We start from the raw sequence: 25457 nt of genomic DNA on the forward strand, positions 1-25457 counted from the left end.
CAGGCATTTCTGTAGTCATCAAGTCCAGGCATTTCTGTAGCAGAGTGTTAAGGTGATATCCAAAAAAGACACAGGATTTCACTTTTTACTATTTCATATCTTTATTTCAATTTCAGAAGCAGATCAATATTCATTACTAAATAAGGTTACTTTAAATGTATTGCGTTGTAGAGAAAAGGAAGATGGGAGCAGCAGCATAGGTTCTAACAGGGAGAGGGAAGCTTCTGTTTGCAAAATGGCATGCATTCGCATTCTGTTTGCAAAATGGTGTAATAGGCTAGAATGTTGTCGAATGTTGTCTAGGGGGCAGATCCTAAATTGCAGAAAGTTAATTAATTAGAAGTTGCCTGTTCGTATAGAGCAAAGCCATCATATTTTTTATATTTTACACACATATATATATTTATATATATTAAAAACTGATATGGTAGTACAGAAAGAAATAATTTTATTAAATTTTGTAAATGTGAAAATAATGAGTGTATTAATTTGCATCATGTACAACAAGTATAGCCTTTTAAATAAAGCTCAGGTTGTAACAAATAATAGTCTTATTTTTAAACTAAATTTGAAACCAAATATTTGCTATGGTTTGCTTTTTATTAACCAGAAATTTAGTATTTTAAATTACACTATGTGTTTAATAAATGTAAACAATTTCAAACTATTTGCTGTCTGCTTATCATCAAATTAGAAAACAAAAGGAAATAACTGCCTTATGCTACCAGAGAGATTCTACTTTTAGAACAGATAGTAGTTTTTGGGATAGCAGAAAAGACAATAATTAAATGGTGCATTGGGATGATACCGGGCACTGTTGAGAATAGGTAAAACCATTTTGCTGGTGCAAATTAAGATTCCCTGTGTGGATCTCAAAAGATATGCATTACTATATGAATGTGGAGCTCACTGATATGCATTTTATCTGTGAGGTTGTAATTAGAATGGAGCAGCTACTCAAAGCAAGTACAGACAATGATTCTGGAGTACATTTTTTGATGTACCATAATAGCTGCTACCTTTCTCTTCCCAATTGCATAGATGAAATGCATGTGAGTGAGCTCCTCTTGTATCAGCACATATTGCTCAAAATTCACTGATAAAGAACTAGTATAAAATGGAGTCTCAAGCATGTGCAGAAGGAAAAGAAAATCGAGAGATGCTGAAATTGCTCTTCTAGAATGGTTTCAAGCTATGAGACTGAAAAATACTCATTTTTAGAGCTCCTTTGATAATAAAAGCTGTAATTTTCTAAAACATTTGTAGAAAATTTAGCACCAACTGAAGGATGGCTCACAAGATGGAAATAGAGAAATAACATTGTTTTATCAGAAACTACATGGGAAGAAGCAATGGGTGGATCATCACTCAGCTCAGAACTGAACAAAAGATCTTTTACGTAGGCTTAAAAATGAATACAAGCCATATGAAATTTCTAACATAGATGATACTAGTCTGTTTTACAGAGCACACATTAATGTTTAAAAGTGAAACAGCAGCTAGTTTTAAGAAATTAAAAGAACAAGTTACTCTGCTATTAACATGCAATGGGGATACAACAATTAAGAAGAAAGTGTTGGTCATTGACAGCAGAAAACTGATGTTTAACCCTCTGAGCGTTATGACCGACTTTATCCAGTCATCAGAAGTTTTGCTACTTGGCCATATATTAGCTTATAGTTTAAGATATTTTGCTTTCTTACTTTCTTTAATAATGTAAATATCATCTTAATGAATATACATTTATGAAACTAGGGACTAAAATAAGTAATTATACAAACTCAGTTAATAAATGCTGTTTAAATACCGGTCTTCATGATGGATCTAAAATCCTGTGCTGCTCAGAGGGTTAAAAGGAGTCAAGAATTTACTTTTGACTGACCATAATAACAAGAACTCCCAGATGACAGGCAGTATTTTTACTGATTACATTTGAAATGGAACAGGGCATTGAAAAATGAAAAGATTACTTTACTATTAGAAAACTGTGCTGCACACTTTTCTGATATCATTCTGAAAAATTTAATTGGTGTTTCTTTCTGCAAATACAACTTATATCATTCAGCCTTTAGACCGGGGTATTATAAAAGCTTCCAAATGTTATTACAAAACAGGTTTTTTTTTTTTTTTTTTTTTTTTTTTTTTAAATGATAAACAAAATTCGGTCTTATGAAAATGTAAGCATCTTGAGGGAGATAACTAAGTGTCAGTATCTTTGCTAGAGGCTGTGTATATTATCATCAGTGCATGGGAAGCAGTCTCCAAAAGCACAGTTTAGAACACATGATTTTGTTTAGAAAAAGTTCTAGAGAAATTTTGGACCTCAGTGTCAAAAATTATAAACATTTTTTTAATATATTGCAGTTGATGTTAATATTGAGAAGGCATGTAAAAACACTGACTACAATATTATAACTGAAAGCTAAACTCAGTGGCACAACAGCCCTAATGGACCATGGCCTGCAGTGCACTGAAATCTACTTTCTTGACCTTGGGCCCTGGAGTGCATCAGCATATGCCCTGGGCAAGTGGTCAGCTTATTGCAGGACCCCCCTGGTGTTTAGTCCCCAAGCAAACTTGGTACTCATTTTATCGACCCACTCAAGGGATGAAAGGCTGAGTCAACCTTGCCCAGCCCAGGGATCGAATCCCTGACCTGTGGTGCAGCTGCGTGATGAGCTAGCCACTTCACTACCGGGCCTACAATATTATAGAAAGTATTAAATAAGCTGCAGAAACTGAAACTCACAGTGAATATGATATGTAAAAAAAGTACTGCATGTCAACCTCAGTTGAATCGAAGAAAGCACTGCGGACTCTAAGAACTCTTGAACTGAATGTTGAAAATCAAAAAAACTACCAGCAGCTTTACGAACTTGAAAATGCAATTGAAAAGCTGTTCATGAACAATGCAAAACAAACACCAGTAGAGCAGGTCTTTGCTAAAGTTTAAATTCATCAGGTATGTAATAAAATCTTTTATGAAAAAAAAAAAATTTAAATAAATTTCAGAATTTTGCAAATGGGTTAATTTTAGCATTGATTTTTAATGAATAATTTAGGTATTAATTATTAGATAAATCATTAGTTAGTTTATTTCATCTGTTCAAATTTGACATACTTGCAATACTGAATCACCATCTATTAAACTCAGCCACTTAATAAACTAAAATATATTTGTAAAAGAAGTGATATGAATAACCGGTGGTACTGTATAAGTTTTAGGTTCGTAATTTGTGAAACTGTTTGCAGAACAAAACAGGCACAGATTTGAATTTCCAGAAGTTAGTTGTATTATGTAATACAATTATTTATATTAGTTAACTGCATAGTTGGTGTTGAAAAAAAAAAGCATTGCAGTGCAAAGTTGTTTATTGTTTAAATCATCTGTGATTGTTTTAAAATTATTTATGTTTTCATAATGTTATAATATAACATTCTATTTACAGAATTTTCTCTATTAACTTTTAAATCATGTTATATTTTATTTGATATAGCAGCATATGGAAACTTATGTTTTGTATTATTCAGTTACGCTATATGGAGATTTTTTTTTTTTTTTTTTTTTTAAAGATTAGAAGAGAAGGAAATAATTTCTTTTTTTTTTCCTGTAAATTCTTTAATCTGTTCCAATTTCTGTAGATATTAATGATGCTACCATGCATGTCCATGATGTGATAATTCTCATTTCATAAAATATAGATATGTTCATATAAAATATATTTAAAATTTTATTGTGGAAATATTCTTCTGTGCTGTTTATTATGTTAGTTTCCTATGACATTCTACAAAACTTTGATTTTATTTGCTAGATTGAGATGGCTCATAGTGTGCTTAGCAAAGACATGGTGAACCTCGTGCAAGCTATGAAACAAGCTCAGAGATTTGCACAGACTACATTAGACAGTGAATATCGAAAGCACATGCTTTCTGCAGCTCACATAATTGCAGTAAACGCTAAGAACCTTCTGGATACGGTTGCCACTGTCAGAGCTCGAGTTCAGGCAGGTTTGGGGCCAGAAGATCCACCACAAGCAGAAGAAAGTTCTCCTGTTGTTGTAAACAATGATAATATAAAACAGCCTCTGGAATCATCATATTACAATGTGCAGTCTGAAATTGTTAACAAAGACAGTTCTGAAACTACATCCAAAGCTGGAGATGTCAGAGCAGGGGCTTTTGTTACGTAGTGTCGGCTTCTATTTGCTAAAGAATTCTCAGCTTCAGGTGCACGCCTGAATTTACAGAACAAAATTTATAAATATTATTGTATAAGTGTCTCGTATATTTTCTTCAACTATTTTTAATCTTATAAATAGATCCTATGCTGTTAAAATTTTTTTTCCATAGCAGCAAATATTTTATTTTCCATTATTTTTTGTACAAATTCTTCAGGGATTTAAGTATAGTCATTTCAGTGCATTATTAATTTAGGTTAATTATATTTCTTCAGTAAGAGTTTTTACTTTTTAATATAATATTTTGAAAAATTGTGTTGACTCTTATGTTTAGATTATCTAGAGTACAAATGCTTGCACGTTTTGTGTTCTAAAAAGTCTAGAACTTTTAACACTTCATGTTCCTCACTGTTTTGTACAGATGCCATCTTTGTCATTTAGTAATATATTGTTACATCATTTTGTATCTAAAAGTATTTTACAAGATGATTTGAGTATGCTGAAAAAAAATCTATATTTCTTTTTAGTTCCTCCATTTTAGAAATTAATGGAAGTATGTAATCATGACATATTATTTTTTATTCATTTCACTCTATTCTAGAAAGTCATATTCATTTTGAATGTACAGAAAAGTTGTAATATTGTCTCACATATTGTAAGTTTTTCATTTTCTTATGTCCTAATAATTTATAAACTCAAACTAATAGCTTATAAACTCAAAATTTAATCGAAGAGTATAATTGTTGAATATTATGCATCTTTGTTACTTTCTAGTGAACAAACTTTAAGACAGTTTAATTTTCTCTAAAAAATAATCTTAAAGTATTTCAATGTGTTAAACTATGTTAGCATATTTCATTAAGACAGGTTTTAAAAGATCTGTGCTATTAATAAAAGTGGTAAAATTTTAAGTTGTAATTTTTTTTTATGTTAAAAGATTTCTATTGAGAATTCAAAAATAAAATAAAGTGTAAATCGCTTTTCAATATTCTTTTTTTAATTAAAGAATTTAATACAAGTTTATAGTAATTAATATATAATTAGTTACTGTGTGGAAATAAAAATGTGTTAGGTACTCACCTTTTTTATACTTTTTGTAAATGAAGCTATTCTTTGTGTACTCTGTAGTAAGTCTATTGAGCAATTGCAATTTTTTCTATGTGATTATTTTTGTTAGTCTGTGATTTTTTAAGCCTTTTATTGCATATTATTTTTCTTCTACATATTAATTGATACATTTATAGTTGTTTGTATTTTAAAGCATGTTTCACGTTTCATATTCTGCTTTGAATTAGCACAAAAGTGATGTATTTTTTTTCCCTCATATCCAGTAATATTTTTAAAATATCTAGTCAAATGGCAAAAATATTTGATGAATTAATTTGTATATTTATTTCTTATAAAATATCAGATCTAACATTTTCTACCATTATGTCTGAAAATTCAAGTGTTTTTTTTTTTTTTTTTTTTTTTTTTTTTTTTCCAGCGTATTTTTCTGGTACAAAATTTTTGATAACTTTAAAATTATTGAATGATTAAAAATGAATTTTGTTTGTGATTCATTTTAATGATGTACAAGTAAGTCATTGTGAGAAATGCACTTTGGCCAAATATGATATAACACGCAGACAGCAGACCTTTATTATGCTATGTGTTTATTTTATATATTGAATATTTATCTTTAAGAAAACTGAATTTTTTTATTACTTAAATTCTTTTGCCCAATAGAGATTTTTTAAGAGTACTTTATTAAAATTCATGTTAATTTTGAACTTGATGCGAATTGTGACGATTTTGCCAGCCCCTTGATTGTTAACCGTGATGGCTCTGAAGAGTTCTAAACTGTGGGGATCTCACTAAAGGAGAAACTGTAGGAAGATAGATAATAACAACTGTAGAAAGATAAACAATCTTGCACTAAGGTATGTATTATATGGTTATATTAGTAACAAAAATTTGAAAATTATCAGTTGAATTAATCATAAGTTATCAGTGCAAGTTTTATAAATTAAATTTATTTTAAATTATATCAGCTGGATTTATCATTAAAAAAATAAGGATGTTAGTTATTAAAAAGTGCGTTTATTTTTAATTTCTCGGTCACAAATATAATTTGAAAGATAAAAGTCTTATGAAACATTGAACAACAGCACTCTTAGGAACTGTTTTTTTGCCAGGCATTATGAGAGATGCATCAAAGATCTTATGTCTTGTGTGCTGGTAACACCAGCAAAATTATGTGGATAAATTGGATTATTAACATAATTAATAATAATTAATTTGATTACAAGGCACTATAAATCTGCCTAAGGGAAGAAATACCTTTGTGGTGGAATTTTTAAGGGAAATAAATATTACGTATGGGACAACAGCAAAAACTTTCTTACAATCAGCCCATTTATCATAATTTGAACCTGGGTCAAATTACTAGTGTTCTGTTGTCCAGTTGTCTGCTGATAGGTTTATGTGCAAAGGATGAACATCTGTATAAATGGAATGTGATATAACATAGAAATTATGGAAGGACTTTACTGTAGACATTTCTAATATCAACAAGAATGAAGTAATTGGAAATTGAAAAGTTGATTTATCCTTTAAAATGCTAATAAGTGACTAAAATTTCAGACTGAAATGTATATTTTCAATTTTCTCGTAGGTTCTGCCTTTGCACTAATCAGGCACCTAACTACATAAACTCTAAATTTTTATAAATGGAATCAAAATTGAAACTACAGAACAAGCTGATCTTCTGTACGTTATCATTGTTGAGTGTTTGATGCAATGTTATGACATATTTTAGTTTTGTTAACAGTTTTATGTTGATTATTTTTTATGCCTTATTTTATCACATATTAAAATACTAAACAATCTTGCACTAAGGTACATATTGTATGGTTTATCACATATTCATTATGTCCAGAGATTTGTGTAGATTTTTATGGCAAGCAGTTTAGATTAAAGTGAGAAGGAAATTATAACCAGAAGATTCTGAGTAGAAGTTTGGCAGCTTCTGCTGCTGTTTGCCTAGAAATCCAATGATCAGAGTAGATCTGAACACACTGATATTGTAATGGTTGGTAAGTGTTGAAAGCTGATTGCGTTTTATCTGTTCTTCTAAGTTAGTGTTGAAAGCTGATTGCGTTTTATCTGTTCTTCTAAGTTAGTGTTGTATTTCTCTGTAGAGTTTTTGGATTTATAACCACCTAATATGCTGTAGAGTTCCAGCAAGTCATTGTTCCCAAGAAGTGAATAATTTGTTCTGTATTATTTTTAGTAAGACCTGTCATTTGTGAGGAATAAAATTTTATGTAAACTTTTCAACTACTGAGTCCTTTTCACTTTTTGACTCCCAGTAAGAAGTAAACAAAGGTGATAACTTGCAGCACATAGAGGTATCTTGTAATGATGAGCAGTTGCTTATAAATATTTAATCAAGTACGTGGGCACCTTTACTTCTAGGGCAGGGTTTCTTAAACTGTATGTGCGGGGCCTGCAGCAGGGTGTCGCCAAAAATTTTAGCAGTTTTGATGTTCCTTTAAACTTATTAATTCCTATAATAATTTTACAGTTACCAAATATTTTTACACAATGTATCTGAAAATATATAAAGTTAAGACAATACAGACAAAGAAAAAAACAAAAAAGTTTCGATGCATTCTTTTTATAATATAAACGTTTATTTTCCTTGCTTTGCGCGTGACGCTGTCATTTCATCTCTTACTTATTTAAAATTTTCACATTGTTCTTAAAATCAGAAATTAAAGTTAATGACCTAAAATTGCAATAGTATATTACAGTACAAGTGAAAAAATTAACAGTTTCATTCACGTGCGTATCGGATTTGCGCGATACATATGGGATCCCACAAAATTTTTGTAAATATTATCGTGTCCTGGGGGGTCGCGAAAAAATCTCAGTGATGAAAAGGGGTTGCAACTGAAAAAAGTTTAAGAAATCCTGTTCTAGGGTAAGTTTGTGTTAAAGAAATTAGAATTGTGCAGTTTTAATGATCAGGTATGTTTTCTCGACTAAATTTGTGCGATCATGGGAATATTTGAGTTGTGGTGGTATAATTTTTAATTATTTAATTTCTCTTAATTATTTAATTAAATTTAGTAATGTTATTTATCTGTCTATATAGTTATGCATAATTTATAAATGGCAAGTTTAATGTACATAGAATGTATGAAAATCAATTGAATGCATGTATAGTGAAGGAAAATCTGAAAATTCAGAATATATTCTCTATGAATGAAAAATAGTTTTTATTACAAGACATTTAGGGAGAATGGCTTAATAATCTCCTGTAAGTAAATTAATTTTTTCCCTTAATGTTCTTTAATGAATATTGAAAAGACAGTGTATGATATGTTCCCTTGATTTTCAGTAGTGTTTAGTCAGTCATATTGATAGAAATACGTTAGAAGTTTAGCTGTGAGGATTTGAAATTATATATAAATAAGGAGAATCTATGTGAAAAATTTCTTTGAGGTTTTCTTCTCCTCCTTTTAATATTAAATTTGTGTTTGGAAGGATTATAATTTTTTTAATATGGTTGAATGAGAATTTATAATTAATAAGTTAAAATGTTATAATATATGTTACCTTACAATAGGGAATGTATTCTTTTCATAATTTGAATAAGCAAATCTGTTATAAAATATTTTAACACATTGTATCAAATATTAAATATGTGCTAACACACTTTATTTTCCTGCTTTAAATTCAATAACCAAACTAGGAAACATTCTTGCATTTTCTACTTAATTCCATAGCATAATATTGGTCTGTTGCCATAGTATTTTAAGCTTCTCTGTGTATACTTAAAAAAAATTCTATTAAACAAGTTTTCATTTTTTAGAAGTTAATATATAAATAGGTTATGTGATTATTTTTTTGAAGTAAAAATTGGATTGTCTAACCTTCTGAGTAGCGTGACTGCTTTTACCTGGCCAAGTAATTTGTTGCCTCCTTGCATTTGAAATATATTGCTTTCTTATTTTCTTTAATGAATTAAAGATTAAACAAAATTAAAAAAATGATAAAACAGGCCATTACGTAAATATGGGCAATAAGTGCTGTGTAAAAACTTATGATCAAAACTATACAGCCTAGCAACTCAGAGGGTTAAAAGGCATTTATTTTATGTGATGAAATAATTGTATTTATCTCATCTTTCTCATTAGCAAGTTAGCATTTTGTCAGATGTATTTAGACATATTGATATTTACATAGTTTATTTAATATTTTTGTTTTGTAACTTTTTATACTCTATTATTGTTTTGTATTCAATTGGCCTAATGTATAGCATGCGATAGAAAAAAAAATCTAGTCTTATGTTAAATGCTTTATTGTAAATTGAATTGTCTTCTTTATATCTAAAATTTAAATATTTATATCTGTACATTAAAAGGCATTTAAATGAACTGTGTTGCAATTTCTTGAATTTTTAAATTTTGGGGTTCATTACAAATACTCTGACGTGTGTACTCAAGTGATAATAATGCTTACGTTTTTCATAATAAAAAATTAGTGGTATTTTCTCTATGTAAAAAATGGTATTCTTCACAATAAGAAACTAAAAATATTTCTTATGGCAAGTATTGCAATTGAGAAAGAATATTTTTTTTAAGATTTATGGGTTAGAAAAAATTTTACATAGTCTTTTAGTTAAGCTATTATAGAATGCTCAATATTAGGTTTAAGATTAAGACAATTTTTGCTTTTGCCTTAATTATTACTTAAATTTCTAATCAAGCAGAACTTTTATTTTATGGGGAAAAAGAAAACGTAATATGATTAACAATAACACATTCATAACTTATGAACTTGAATAATTCTCTCATAACTATTATAATAAATAGTTAATCAAATGACTAGTAAACAGAAAATTGTTTTAAAAATTCTTATTTCATCAGTGGCTTGCAATTGCACATTGAATGTTCAAATCAGTAACTAGTTAAACCTGCCCTTCTGGCGGCGACACATACTTGTAAATGTTGAGCTAAGGAGTTGTAAAGTTGCCTAATATCATCCCGGAATTCATTCTGCCAGACATTCCTCAGTTATTGCTTCAAATATGCAATATTTTTTAGTGCCCGTATCTGGCAGCCAACCATATCTCATGCATCTTCGATTGGCGAGAGATCTGGTGACCCTGCTGGTCAAGGAAGAGTATCAACAGCTTGTAGACGGCCCAGAGATATGCGAGCCGTATGAGAAGTATTAAAATATTATGCAAGATAACTATGGTCATCTTACTGTCATAAGAGATAGCACATCACAACAGATCTATGTGCCTCTGCAAAGCAAAGGCTGATTGGGACTGCACGCTCTGGCCCCTTCACAAACAGACCAGATGGTCATCTGCTCCCAGACTGTAGCGGCATTCATTGCTCAACACTAAGATGCTAATCGACTGACAGCCATGATGATCGGCAACGGCACCACTTCAGAAGACTCTATGAATGTTGTGGAGTTAATGGCAGATTTCTTAAAGGCTGCTGGGAGCACAATCGTCCGATCTTGCTTCGCATTTGTGCACCTACACCTTCCATGCCCCCCCAAATCAATAAATAAAATAAAAAAAAAAGCAAATGAGTACCTTTCAGCAACCATTGTTGCGAGGAACTTTGCACAGCCGCTTCTGTATGGTGCATCTGGTGGCCAGTTGCGTGGGATGAACAGTCCACTTCACCTGAGCTTGGGACTGCCCACGATGCAATCACATTCAAAGTCTTTCAGTTGTCTCTAAAGTCCTCGACCACCTTGTAACAGCATTATTGTAACAGATTGTGTAACCAAGGGATTGCATCGTCAACAACGAAAAAAGCAACGAAAAATCGTTTGCAATTGTTACCTCTGCGTATGCAGCAGAAACGAGCACTATAACCAATACTCTCTGGCCTTGAAAATGTAGTCATTTGTAAACAAATTTCGAGATAATCAAATTATTTGTAATGCTTTTTTTTGGGGGGCGGTCAAAAGTGTATGTGCGTGTGTTGCAGCCATCTGTACTAAAACTATGGCTTGAGGAATGAATACTAGTTGGGCCAGCTCAACATCTTGTTACCTAATCTGTTAACATTTTTGATCTAATCTTGTTTTCTCAGAGTTGACAGAGTTTCCTTGAGATCTATCTAAACTTTGATCTGATTTGTTCAGGATTGCCTGTAGAAGTACCACCCATTCCTACACCAGAGCAGCTTTTAATTCCTGAATGGTTCTGGGGAGGGGGTTGGCATATTTCAGTAGCTCTCCCAAGAGCATCAAAAGCATGTTCAATAGGATTAAGGTCAGAAAATTTGTCTGGCCAATCCATTTGTTGAATATCCTCGCTTTCTAGATAATTATCAATCGGGTGGATCCTATGTGGTCGTGCATTGTCTTCTATAAAATGAACTCGGAGCCAACAGAACTCCTGAAAAGTTGAAGGTAGGTCTAAGATCTCCTGCCTGTACCTCTCTACATTCACCAGACCAGAGTTAAACACATGGAGTGTGGGTATCTTGCATGATCCAGCCCATCCTTCACCACTAGATTGATCCCTTTCCTTGATGTTGCTTTAATGGTATCGAGTACCAGGGTTCTCTCTATACCAATAATTGCCTAGAATCAAGTTGTAGACTGAATATGAACTCATCCGTGAAGAGAACATTAGCCCACTGAAAATGTGCCCAGTGTTGGTGTTGAATGCATCATTGAAAACACTCTCTTTTGTGGGAGTGAGTGAGTGGGATGCAAATAGCAGAGCTTTCAGGCATATGGTCTTTTCTCATGGAGTCATCTGGCAACTGTCTTCCTTGAAACTGATGTTCCTGTGCCAGTAGTGAGGTCACGAGACTGTTGTGTGGCTATAGACGTCTTCTGGTGCTTGCCTGAAAGTACCTAATGCTGGTCTTCATTGGTCATTGTGGCTCATGGGTGACCTTGTCTGGTCTTCTGGACACTGTCCCGCTGTTTTCAAACCGACTCCAGAAATTAGAGATGGCATTTTAGTTACATCCAGTTCTTTTGCAACCTGAGCTTGGGACTGCCCACGATTCTCCATCTCATACCTTCGTCTAAGCGACAACATGTACTCATTTCACATAAAAGGCAGCAAAAAAAAAAACAACAACAAGATCATTCAAGAAAGGCTATAAAATTCACTACTGTGTTTCAGAGCGAAATGAGCTGAGCAGCTGGACGCAGACTTTTATACCTCGTGCTGGTGTAGAGACACCCACATGAATAAGTAAACTCATCTCAGTGACACCAGCCCCACAATGACATTATATGGCAAAAACTGTCCAAACTTTGTGTGGTAGTTTAGCAAAAATGTGGAAAATTGTTTTCCATCTCTTAATTTTTTTCCACCATTCATTTTTTCCATGTCATGCCATAAATTTCTTCGGATGTACCTTAAAGGTCTTGCTTGAAAAAAAAAAGTAAACCAAGAAGCACAAGAGAAAGCAACGTAGTCTAACAAGTATTATTATGACACTTTAGGGCTGCTTTTAGGTCACGGTGATGAACTTTCTCCAAGCCATTTGTGGAAGAATGATACGGCGAAGCACGAATTCGGCGTATTCCAATTGGAGATAAATTGTCGAGCTACAGATTCATCAGTGATACTTTGTACAGGAAAAGCTTCGAGCCATCGAGTAAATCTGTCAACGCAGGTGGGAGCAGATCATGGGTTACCCTCAGATGGAGGTAAAGGACCAACAATGTATATATGGATGTGGTCGAATCGCCTGGACAGCATGCTGATTTTTTTCAAGGGACTGTCCATGCCCAGGGCTTAATTTTTAAAATCAGAAGTGTCGGAGCTCTATGGAACACTGTTAGGAAGAAAGGGGAAAATAAATAAATAAAATAATTTAAAAAATAATATATATATATAAAAGAAAATCTGAAAGGTTTTAGATTTTAAATTATGCACAAATGGGCATTTTTTTAACATTTTGTGTGTTACCTTTATTTATTAAATATCATGTTCTTCACACTTAAACCATACAAATCAGTTCAAGAGCAATATTGAAAAAGAATTTTAAACTGAGCATATCTTTAGAATTTACGATACACGGTCTCACATGCTGGAGATAATTTTTTTTTTCTTTTCTGTACAACGTTGCCATTGCTTGCCTTGAAATCCTTGAGTTTGTTAATCAAAAATTCTTTAAAGTTTTACAAAATTTGAAATAGATAACAAAATAAATTCCAAATTAGGGCTTCCAGATGCCCATATTAGGGTGGAGGATTACATTATTCCGAATTTGATGGCTCTAGGTGCCGTTGTTTTATCAAAACGCGAGAAACATTTATGCAGATTCTTTGTTATTTTACTGCTTCACTGAATAGAGTAAGTTTCCTTTTAAGGTGTGATTTTACAGCTAAAGCTATATCATCTGCATAACAGGCCTAAAAAGTGGTTTCTGTCTAGTTGTACTCTAGGAAAATTTGCTACATATAACAGGTACAAAATGGGTCCCAAACTGGACCCCTGGGGGACTCCAGCATTCATAATCATGATATTTGCCTTGTTATTCCCAACAGAAACCGAGAAAGTCCTTCTGTAATGAAGGAAACTACTATCTGAATAAGCTCCTCCTGTCCATATTGCAGTTAATTAATTTGAGATAAGCTCTTCATGCCAGATGTGGTTGAAAGCTTTCGTCACATCCAGCATGAAAGTGTGGCAGCATTTTGATGGTTATACAGTGCCTCACCACAGAATTCTACTAATTGTTTTGTAGTGGATAATTTGCCGAACTGTTCAGATGGTAAAACATTCAGGAAAGGCTTGAGTCTGTTGAAAATGATTATTTCATAAATTTTACCAAGATTTGAGAGTAGACTAATAGGTCTACTCTCAGTTCGGGTTACATCTTTGCCTGGCTTTGGAAGTAATATTACTTTTGCATGCTTCCATTTATTTGGGAAATAGTTGCTATTAAGGCATGCGTTGATGATGCTAGTGTATTTCGTAACGTTCGAGGGAAGTTTCTTGCTACGTTGTTAATTGCATCATGACTTGGAGCTTTTTTGGCCTTTAATCTCTTTATTAACTCCTTGACTCCCCCAGGTGTGGCAAAATTTGGCAAGTTTCTTACTGTTGGTGAATTCAGGCAATCTCTGTTACTATAACATACATCATAAACAAAGTTAATGTTTCTTGGGATTCTTTTGGGCATAAATTGCTGCTCTAAGTGATCATCAAGGACATGAGCTTTGTCTTCATTTGTGATGGCTATGCTATTATCAGTGTCAATTAGTCTATTGCTGCTCAGCTTCATTTTAAGATTTTTAATAAAGATCCATAATGAATCATCAACAGGATCTGAACTTCAAATTTTTTCTTCCGAAATTTCATTATGGTACTAATCGATCTCCTTTTTAATTTGGTTAGTCTATTTAAATCCTTTTTTAGCTGACGGTTCCAAGTTAAATGCCAATGCTTTCTTAATCTATTACATGTTTTTATCAATTCACAAGTACTACTTGGCAGCTTTCCTGCATAATGCTTTATTTATATATCTTGAAGCACAGTCATTGGCATTATTTATTTCCCTGGTAAGTTCTTCAATCTATGGCTTTCCTTGAATTTAAACTACCAGTAACCGGAGAATTATGCTGTAGTAAATCAAGAAAATGATTCCAATTTATGATTTTAACTTTTTCATTATTATTAATTTTGGAGGTGCCCCTGGGCCCAGGGTGACTAATAAAGGAATATGATCTAAGGACAACTCATATTTCACCTCAAGTGTCACTGGGATAGATGTGTTAGTAAAATATCCGCTCTCTGAAGAAAATTTCGGAGCTATCGTGGTTGGCCTTTTATACCCTTGTTATGTTCTAGAAATTTCCAACCTACGCAATTACAGTAAGCTGTGCAACATTACTTGGTAAGTAATGTTGCACAGCTTACAATAAAGTTGTTACTAAGCCACTAAGGCTTAGTAACAACTTTTGCATACGCTATTACAGGAAATTGTACATTAATAACTACACAGGACTTTTCCAATGCTGCCCAAGAGTTACAAAATCAGTCTTGAACTGCGCACTTTCGAGAGTTTTCCAAACATAAAAATTATAGTTTTGAATCACCCACATTCTAAAATTTTCCTAAATAGTACATGACCGCGAGTGGCTATCTGAATCGATAAACATTAAATGGATTCTGTGCAAAGGAAATGAATTCTTTTACATTTCTAATTAAAATATATTCAGAAAAAACTATTTATGTACTATCTCTGTGCATTGTGGAATATTTTATGTTTTAAACATATTGATGATTTTTAACCCTTCGATTTGAAAATGTAGAGAAAAAGACGAACAAATCTATGGCTTATAAAAAACAGACATGGTTTGAACTGGGTAAACGGTAGCATCCCATAAAGTTGTTTAGTATCTGTGGTAATTAACAAAAGATGTAGAGGATCTATTCTGAATAGGATATGAGAAAGCAAAATTTTTTTCAAAAAATGTGTCAGCGACCAATTAAGGAAATTTGTGTACCTGCTGGAAGTATATAGTGGAAACAACCCCCTATATACGCTAATGAACTGTGTGCAAGAAAAGGGTTAAACATAAAGAAAATATCATAAATGGAAATTTTATAGTTAAAAAAGGACATTATCCACATATTAAAGGCACCATATGTTTTGGAAGAATTATCATCATTATTTTCCTCTTCAGAATTGCTCTCTACACTTATCTCCGATTCGGAATCACCTTCTCTTTCTGAAATTCGCTCTTCTCCATCTGTAATGCTTTCATCTAAAATAATGTCCTCATCGTCATCACTGTCACATAAAAGCATACAGTCAAAAGTCGTTAATTCGGACACCCATAATCCGGACCTCAAAGCTACAAACTTTCTGCGCATGCGTCGCTTTCACGCATGCGCACAGGCATTTACGAGAGCGCGTAAGACCCTTACGGCTGCGAATATGTTTGTGCGCATGTGCGTTTAATGTGTAACGGAGTTATACGCTAAGCTAAAGTTATCTAATTCAGTTAATGTTGCAGATTGTGTTGTTCCTTAATCTTTGAATTGGATCCGGCTTATTATTTTTTGCAGACTGTTAGAGCAATTTTATAAAAGTAAGCTTGAACTTTCGATTATGTCAAATAGAATTTCCGATATATATTTACTACAAAGCGAAAGTATGTTTCGAAATCGGAAATCTGTTTATCAATTTCACGCTGCTCTGCGGCAGAAAGGGGGGGCAGAAATGTCATTAGATTATGATAGATTAGAAAGATAATGTCAAATAGAATTTCCGATATATATTTACTAATATGTAATTTGTATCTACAAAGCGAAAGTATGTTTTGAAATCCGAAATCTGTTTATCAATTTCACGCGGCGGATTGGAAGTTAATCTGTGAGCACTATCCTTATCTTCAGGGCAGATGTTTTTATTTTATTTGATTTATAATTCCGTACTAAGTGTAGTATTTCATCTCGATGTACTCCGTCTTTGATATGATTTAAATCAAGTTCCTCGTCATTATAATTCGCTTCCGATAGTGAAGAAAGTGACCCAGAGGTTATTGAAAACAAAAACATTTCGATTGACAAATTAGTCGGTATTCTCAACACAGCAATTATAGGACTTGAACAGCGGAACTTTGTAACTAAACAAGAAATTATGTCTGTTTAATAGAATTAAAGAGAAAGTATTATCACATGAAACGAAGCAACTTACATTGAAGGAAATGTTTAATAAAGTAAACAAATAAATATTAAGCTTTTTCTTTTTGTAAATTTTGATACCCTTTAGATCATAATTTTTCTTTATTTCATAAATTACGGTTTCATATTTTTAATTTTGTAATTTCTGCATGCCATCTTACCAGATTTAAACTGATGATCTATAATCCGGAATCGCCGAAGTCCCGAGGAGTCCGGATTAACGACTTTTGACTGTATTTCTTATAATCTCAAGCTCCTTCGGATCATTCATGTCAAGCATTTTACTTTTATTCACTATAACTGAGAAGAACAAAAATATCATATATGGTCGCACGTATGTGATGTATACAGTGCTTCTATTTTATCATTAAAAGTAATTATGCACACAAATTATATAAAAGCATAAGATTTAGATGCAAAAGAATAAATTTTTTCTATAATGAAAGAGGAAATTAGATAGTATAACAAAAACTTACTTCAACGGTCGCACGTATTTCTGGAATACAAATAGTAAATCTGCAGACTAGCATTAACCCCTCGAAATCCAGCAGACGACTGAAAGAAGGGTGAGTGAAGAGGAGAGAATAGCCAAAGACACGCGGTCATAGCACCCTCTGGCCTATGAAACAATTGTGAAATTAATATCTAGTGTATTTCACACATACGCGCGGCCGCTGGAAGGTTTAAAAAAAATAATGAGAAGAAAGCTCAAAAAAGTTAAAACTATTATGGTAACCAGAAATGAGGTCTCATTGCCAAAATTTTTCACTAATCCAAGGAGCACCCAATTCTACACTAGAGAAAAATAAATAAAGTAAAATAATCATGTAATAATGAGCCCATTTCTTGACAAAGGTATCTATTTAATGGAAAAAATTAGTAAAATTCAGATCTGTCTTTGAATATCTTTCAATGTTATAAAATTCCAAAATATTCCTCTTTTTAACAGTGCAGTTTCTACGGAAATTGTGAAAATATAAAATCAAAGAGCCAATTTTATAATTAATATCTTCATTGCATAATTTCGAAGTACTTCCAAAACTATGAAAATCCATTACCATCATATAAATGAAATCAATAGATATTCTCATTAAATAGAAACTTAATTGCAACTATCTGATTACATAAAAAAAATTTTTATAATAAATTATATTTTGCTCAGACTTATTTTTAAAAATTTTATATATATGTTCATGTATTGCACAAAAACAGATGTTACAAATATACTCTATCAACAAAAGTAAATTTGTTTTTTGGGTAAAGTGCAGAATCGGCCACTTATTTGTTTGGTGCTTTTTACAAGAGTAAGAAGCATTAGATTTTTGTCAATTTTCTTTGACTTTTTAAGTGGAAACAGGTCAATGTGTACATGGATAAAGTCATGGGAGTGCGCAATGCCATTTTTGTGCAATTCTGGGATTTTTTTTAAAGTGAAAATAGGTCGATGTGTACATGGATACCGAGTATATGCAATTCTTAGAAATGCACCAAGCAGTGGGTAATTCTGCACTTTCCCCATTTTTTGAGCAAACTTGTACTATTTTTGAAAGTAATCTTAATTTAGCACTCTTCATTTTAATTTTTTACGCCTATTATTAGATATTAAAAGCAATTCTTTACAAATGTTGATATAATATGCTTCCTCGACAAAATTAAATTTATGATTGATCAAACTCGTACCATTTCTGAAAGAACTACCAACTTAGTAATACTCATCTTCACTTTTTAAACCTTTAACTAGGTAAAAATAAATAATAACTGTTGCTTTTTAAAGTACTTCCACAATTTATATTAAAAACATCCTTTCACAATGAGAAGCAATTGAAGCATGCTTTTTATGAACTCTGTGAGCTTTTTTAAGCTTCATGACAAGAAAAATTTTTTCAATCAGTATGCACAAGCCTGTTTTTCGTGTCATTTATGAGTGTGAAAGCTAAACATGTTTTGATGTTTATAATGCCAGAATGAATGAAAAGTGGTTAAAATTTGGGAATCAGTAGTTAGCATACATGTCAATTACCTAAAATAGACTGCTACCTTTAAATCATTTTCATGGGTTATGTTAAAAAAACATGTACAACCTTCCAGTGTTTCACAATGAACATGATTTTTGATGACTCTTAAAAGACAGTTAATGGAAATTTCTTTCAAATTATGAATTTAAACTCAACTGCAAATTGGTTTTTTTTAAGCGTCATGACAAGAAACATTTCTTTAATTAGTATGCACTAACTTGCTTTTCAAGTCATTTATGAGTGCAAAAACTATGTCTGATAATAAACATGTTGTAATGTTAGAATGAATGAAAAGTGGTTAAATTTGGGAATCGATAGTTAGCATACATGTCAATTATTTAAAAGAGACAGCTGCTTTTAAGGTATTTTCACTGGTTATGTTAAAAAACATGCATTTACTTTCCAGTGTCCTAGGTGTTATTTATATTTTTTAATATTCGTGTTTAGAATCTATTCTTTGATATGAATAATTGTATGACATTATATTGAGTTTTAAGGAAAAAAACTAGTAAGCATGCAGCCTTTTCATATTTCTTTAGTGCTTTATCAAACCACTCTTTATAATAAACACTTATGTTTAAAAATATGTACATATGATTATATTACTAAGGGTATACAAATATTTCATCATGACTAATATTATGTACAGGGTCATGAAAACATTGACTTAGTGATTACAGATCTCTTGGTATGTTTAAAAATACTATTAATTTTACATACCTGTTCAGAATGTCTTGTTAAAAAAAATTAAGCAACACTGAGAAATTTTTAATCGATACAACGCAATGCTAAAACAAATTCATTAATGATGAAAGATACACATAAAATTCCATCAAAGATGAATTCGATTTAACCAGAATTGAAAAGTACACTTTGTTTTAATTTCATCAAGTCTGATTTAGTGATGATTAAAAAAAAAAAAAAAAAATCGATGTGTTTAGAACACAAAATATTCCACAATGCAAAGAGATTGTAAATTAACAGTTTTTTCTGAACATCTTTTATTTTAATTGGAAATGTAAAAGAATTCATTTCCTTCGTACAGAATTCATTTTAGAGAGAATACATATTTTTGAACACATCAAGGCTTGAGTATAAGTTCAAGTTGGCCTTGGGACAGATATCTTGTTTTGCACCCGCTAAGTCGTTTTGCACCGAAGGGCGAAAAATCAAGCTAAAAGACTTTTAGCTCTAGTTGTTTGAGTGACGTCATTCGATTCGAAATCGAAACTTCGAAATCTGTAATCTGAAAGTGAGGTTATTTTGAATTAAGGTACAGGGAATGTCGGGAAATTAATCGTATTTTGAATTGTATGTTGCAATCTTACATTAGGCTAATGTCGTTTAGTTTTAAATTTAACTGGAAATTAAGTAGTGTATTTTTCTGACATTTGCATTATTTAAAGGAATATATTACTTCTTTTTTATTAATCCGTTTTCTGATATTAATATTCTTTGAACAAAATAGACTTGCAATAGAACATGCAAATAGTGTTATGTCGTAAAGGCTATGTATTCATTCGTTGCTTTAAGTATTTATTTTTTCCTAATCATATTTATTTTGTATCATGTTACAAATATTAAAAAATTATCACACATGATCTGCATTTAAATTTTGATGCTTTTTAAAGGAACAGGGTAAACAGTTTCATTTGTAAATACTTTATGCTTTTTCATTGCTGGGTATTGGTTAACTCAAATTTTATCATTTGAAACGCAAAATTAATTAAAAATATGTAGTTTTAATTTGTAGATGATACATGAGTTTTATTTATTTCTGTTTTAACTTCTGTTAAGTATCATTTTTTTTTTAGGTGTCAGTTTTAACATATTTTAAACTGTAACTAATAGAAATGCCTATTTTGTAAATATGTTGTAGACCTCGTATAATTTAGAAACTAGAGGAATAAAAAACAATTTTGAATTTGTTAGAAATTTTCAAAACATTCATTGCTTTGTTCAGGAACAAAAATCATTTTAAACTTACGAGGTTTAGAAAAAATTTCTGAAATTTTTATAAATTTCCTTATTATGGACTCAGTGGTGTTATTAAGGGTTTGCAAGGAATGCTGTCACATAGGGACCCGAAGGCTTAGTGGGCCCTTGAATGTCCTGCTGAATTACATTTACATATTTAAACTTAAAATCAGTCTTCTTTTAAGTTTTTAAGAGCCCCCTACATATACTATGATGCAGATAGGAAACCCTTGGAAGCAGATGAAACAGCTAAATTCAGTGTTTCACACACATAAATTTCAATTAAAAGCAAAACAAAAAAGCTGTATGCTTTCATTTTGATTTCCCTCTAGAGAACAGCATTCAAGTTATTACTGATAACTGGGGCTAGGCTGTGAGAACAAATTCTGAATTTCTTGAGGTGAGCATGTGCAGTGATGCAGTGCAAGGTGTAAGAGAGCTACATAAGTATTTTGAAATTCTTTAAAATATTTATGTGTTTTTCAGAGAATGTTTTAAAAGGTTGAGTTTACTTTCTTCGGGAGACTCTCTAGTAATATCTCTGATCTATCTAAGAAGCTGAGTTTATTACTAATAAACGGGACACAGAAGTTAAATTTAAAAATGAAAGAAAAATAGAGACAAAAAAAAAAAAAAAAAAAAAAAAAAAAAAAAAAATGATGAGTTATATGAGGATAACAGGTTTAAAAATTCTGAAATATTGTGTAAAGTAAGTTCTTTATGTTGCTGTCGATATTTTAAATACTCAGTTAAAATGTAGAATGACTGGAATGACAAAAATCAAAATTACGTTTTCCTTTTTAGAATTCAAAACTCTGTCATCATTAACAGATTTGGAAATTATTAATAATGTTTAAAAAAATACAGAAAACATGTGAAGAAGACTTTACTAATGCTTCTGAAGTACAACTGCGGTTATTTATAAATACTTTCAGAACAGAAATCCAAAATTTGAAATCCACTAAGAATTAAGCAACTACCATATTATGATATGGCAAGCAATTATTCAAAAGTGTGCAATTTTTTTTTATATTGTATTTATCATTACCTCTAACTACAGTCACAAGTGAGAGATAATTTTCAAAACTGAAACTAATAAAAACATATTTGAAAAATACTACGGCGCAAGATCGGTTGTCAAACCTATCACTATTAAGCGCAGAAGTTGAGATGGCTAAGGAAATGGATGTCCAGGTATTGATAAATAATTTTGCGGAAATGAAGATCTGGAAGCAAAAATTTTTATAAAGAAGGACAGTATGAACCAAGAAAAATTAAAAGAAAACGGGAAAAAAATTTACCATACACATGATACATGTGTTTTATATTTAACAAATGCAACATTTACATTATAAAAGTTCTTATTTAGGTGCTACTTTGGTAGACGGTTGCACGGATTTTGGCGAGTTTTTGGCAATTTTTCTTTTGGCGAGTATTACGACTTATGGTAAACCCATTGCTGGATAAGTTATTTATGGTAACCGATACTTTGTTGACATTTTATTTTAAAAATAATGCATGTTATTATGCATAAATTCTGTGTTTTAAATATTATTTATGGCTTCTAAATATTAAAAATCAATTTAATTTTGCATTTTTATTTGAAATAAAAATTTTATTCTTTATCATATTTTATGAAATTTTATGCTGTGGATGATGTAATCAATGACGTCACCTTACTTTAAAAGTAATTGGTTTTAATATCTATAAATTTAATCTAATGTTTTAAACATTATTTATGGCTGTTAAATATTAAAATACAATTTAATTTTGCATTTCTTTTTTAAAATGATTTTATTATGTATGATTATTTAAATAATTTTAATTCTAGGCGTGATGTAATCAGCTCTCTGATTGGTTTTAGAATATTTGTGCATTAATGAGCTGTAATCAGCTCCCTGATAGGTTGCTGAAAATTTGAGCATTACCGCGCCATTTTAAAATTTAATTCATATCTTCGAATTCCTTCAAAAATGTCTCAAAGATGTCTTCAAAGATGAATGTTTTAATCAGCTCCCTGGTTAGTTACTGAATATTTGTACATTACCGCGCCATTTTAAAATTTTATTATTCATCTCTTCGAATTCCTTAGATTTCATAGAAAACCGATATGTCCCTCTCAAAGATTAATGTTGTTATTGTTAAGTACCAAGAATTTTTGGTTTCGGAATCAAAAAATTGTCCTTAGAGACCTTATTTTCGCCAGCCTGGCTTTCCTAATCAAAGATTTATTTATAAATTCTTACAAGGGTCAGAGGAAATTTATTTTAAATTTTTGAAGGAAACGTCGCTAATTGTTTCTTCAATGAAGTGCGAAAGTGTAGATCATAGATGAAGACCGTTAGAAGAGCCGATTCTGAGACGGCCGTATATGATATTGTGGTCATGTTGGAAGAAATAACCGCTGTAACGGTAAGAAAATTATTAGACATTCCTCCTTTTTTACCAACAATAAACTAATTGCTGTCACTTTAGCTCTAGTATACGAAGCGTTCTTATTTACTTATTTTAAAGTATTTAATTTAAGTAATATTTTAATTCTTTTAAACGTTGGTATGATGGTTTTTAATTCGATATTCGATTTACGTAATATTTTAATCCAATTAAATGTTGGCGCAATGTGTTTATAGTGGTATTTTTATTCTATTTCTATGCTATATGAAAGTAATAATTTAACCTTTCTTTAGTATTTTATACTCGTAGTAAATGTATTTATTCTATATAATATATATATATATTATATTCTATATAACGTATTTTAAAGTATTTAAATTTAATAATATCCTAATTATTTTAAATGTTGGATGATGTTTTTTATTTCGATATTCAATTTCAGTAATATTTTAATCTAATTAAACATTGGCACAATGTTTTTATAGCGGTGTTTTTATTCTCTTCTTTGCTATATGAAAGTAACAATAACCTTACTTTAGTATATTATACTCATAGTAAATGTATTTATTTACACTTGCCTGCCATCTTAAAAAACGACATTTTCAACAAAAAAATTAATCCATTATTTCTAACGATATTTATTTTCTTTTTAAGTTTCGAATACTTTACTATGCGTAAAAACAGCGTTTTTCAAGATGGCCGACGTTTGTAGAAATCGCGCCAACAATTGCGCCAACGTAAATCGCCAAAAATCCGTGCAACCGTCTACCAAAGTAGCACCCTTATTTATTACTTATATATTATTGCATAAATCACGGAGCATTGGAGAGATTTCTTTTCTATATGTTTACCTATTAAGTTGTCTGTTAGTTTATAACATAACCAGTTAGTAACATAACCAGTCTGTTAAATTAAGCCAGTCTGTTAAATTAAGCAAAAAAAAACTTAGATTGATGCAGATTTTATTTAAATACTCAATATATATTTGTATGTAACCTACTAGATTTTATATAAAAATATCTGCATATCTAGGCTTTCTTCCTTTTCTTAATGCTATACATCGACATGTTCTTTTTTTTATATAGAATTATTCATTTCTTGTGAATATGTATCTCAGTGAAAAGAGAAAAATCTGCCTCTCGCACTCGCATGCACACATACAAAAAATCTTAAATAAACTGATTAAAATCATATCTGATGTCATTTATTATACCCAGACTAAAGTAAATTTGCATTTCACAATTGATCAAAGATAAAGTGACCACATTTTTCATTGAGACGCAATAGGACAAATGGAATGAAATGAGAATTGTAATTTAGTAATGAGAGCAGACCAATAATTAAAAAAATATATTTTTTATTGTATACATTCGTATACTTGTCTGTAAATATACAAAAATATATTTATTACAGTCAAAAGTCTTTAATCCGGACTCGTCGGGACTTTGGCGATTCCGGATTATCGATTTTTCCGCATTATAGATCATCAGTTTAAATCTGGTAAGATCGCATGCAGAAATCATAAAATTAAAAATATGAAACCGTAATTTATAAAATAATGAGCAATTATGATCTAAAGGGTATCAAAATTTACAAAAAAAGAAGCTTAATATTTATTTGTTTACTGTATTAAACATTTCTATCAACGCGCGCATGCGTAAAGCATACATTGGGCATAGTCGAAATTAGAAAATTGCAACCAGAAAACTATTTGATTTGTATTCGTGATATTTATAATGAGGAGGAATTTGATTTAAATCATATCAAAGACCGAGTAGATCGAAATGAAATACAACATATAGTAAGGAATTATAAGCCGACTAAAATAAAAACATCTGCCCTGAAGATAACGATAGTGCTGACAGATCAACTTCCAGTTCATCGCTCGCCGCGACGTCCCCCCCCCCCGCAGAGCAGCGTGAAATTGATAAACAGATTTCGGAACGGTTAGATAAACAAAGGATATGCCTTTATCCATTTTTTGTAGCAATTCCACTTTTTGTTTGATGGACATCCAAACATACTTTCGTTTTGTAGATCCTTTGGGAGCTCCAGCATCGGAAATTCTATTTGACATAATCGAAAGTTCAAGCTTACTTTTATAAAATTGCTCTTACAGTCTGCAAAAAATAATAAGCCGGATCCAATTCGAAGATTAAGGAACAACGCAATCATCAACATTAATAGATAATTAGATAATTTTAG

At 31.3% G+C, this 25457-nt stretch overlaps 1 protein-coding gene, 1 long non-coding RNA gene and 1 pseudogene across 3 annotated transcripts in view; 2 read left to right on the plus strand and 1 right to left on the minus strand.

Moving 5' to 3' along the window:
- Fak (protein tyrosine kinase 2 Fak) overlaps positions 1–9604 on the plus strand; it is a 90850-nt gene extending 81246 nt beyond the window's left edge. The window contains exon 28 of the mRNA XM_085812138.1: positions 3813–9604. Coding sequence (XP_085668264.1) covers positions 3813–4190 — 378 coding nt within the window. The 3' untranslated portion in view covers positions 4191–9604. The remainder of the gene's footprint in view (positions 1–3812) is intronic.
- On the minus strand, positions 77–20004 carry LOC118203572 (uncharacterized). Its single transcript, XR_004760592.2, has 3 exons — positions 19602–20004; positions 17343–17485; positions 77–313 (listed from the first exon to the last, which is right to left on the minus strand). It is a non-coding gene; the product is annotated as an uncharacterized LOC118203572 (long non-coding RNA).
- Positions 20005–20179: 175 nt separating this feature from the next.
- LOC118203532 (uncharacterized) overlaps positions 20180–25457 on the plus strand; it is a 96947-nt pseudogene continuing 91669 nt past the window's right edge. Inside the window, exon 1 of the transcript XR_015039287.1 lies at positions 20180–20413. The product of XR_015039287.1 is annotated as an uncharacterized LOC118203532 (transcript). The remainder of the gene's footprint in view (positions 20414–25457) is intronic.

The sequence above is a fragment of the Stegodyphus dumicola genome, chromosome 2 (assembly GCF_044657685.1).
Source record: "Stegodyphus dumicola isolate Sdum_Otavi_A_Nest chromosome 2, ASM4465768v1".
Classification (NCBI taxonomy): Eukaryota; Metazoa; Arthropoda; class Arachnida; order Araneae; family Eresidae; genus Stegodyphus; species Stegodyphus dumicola.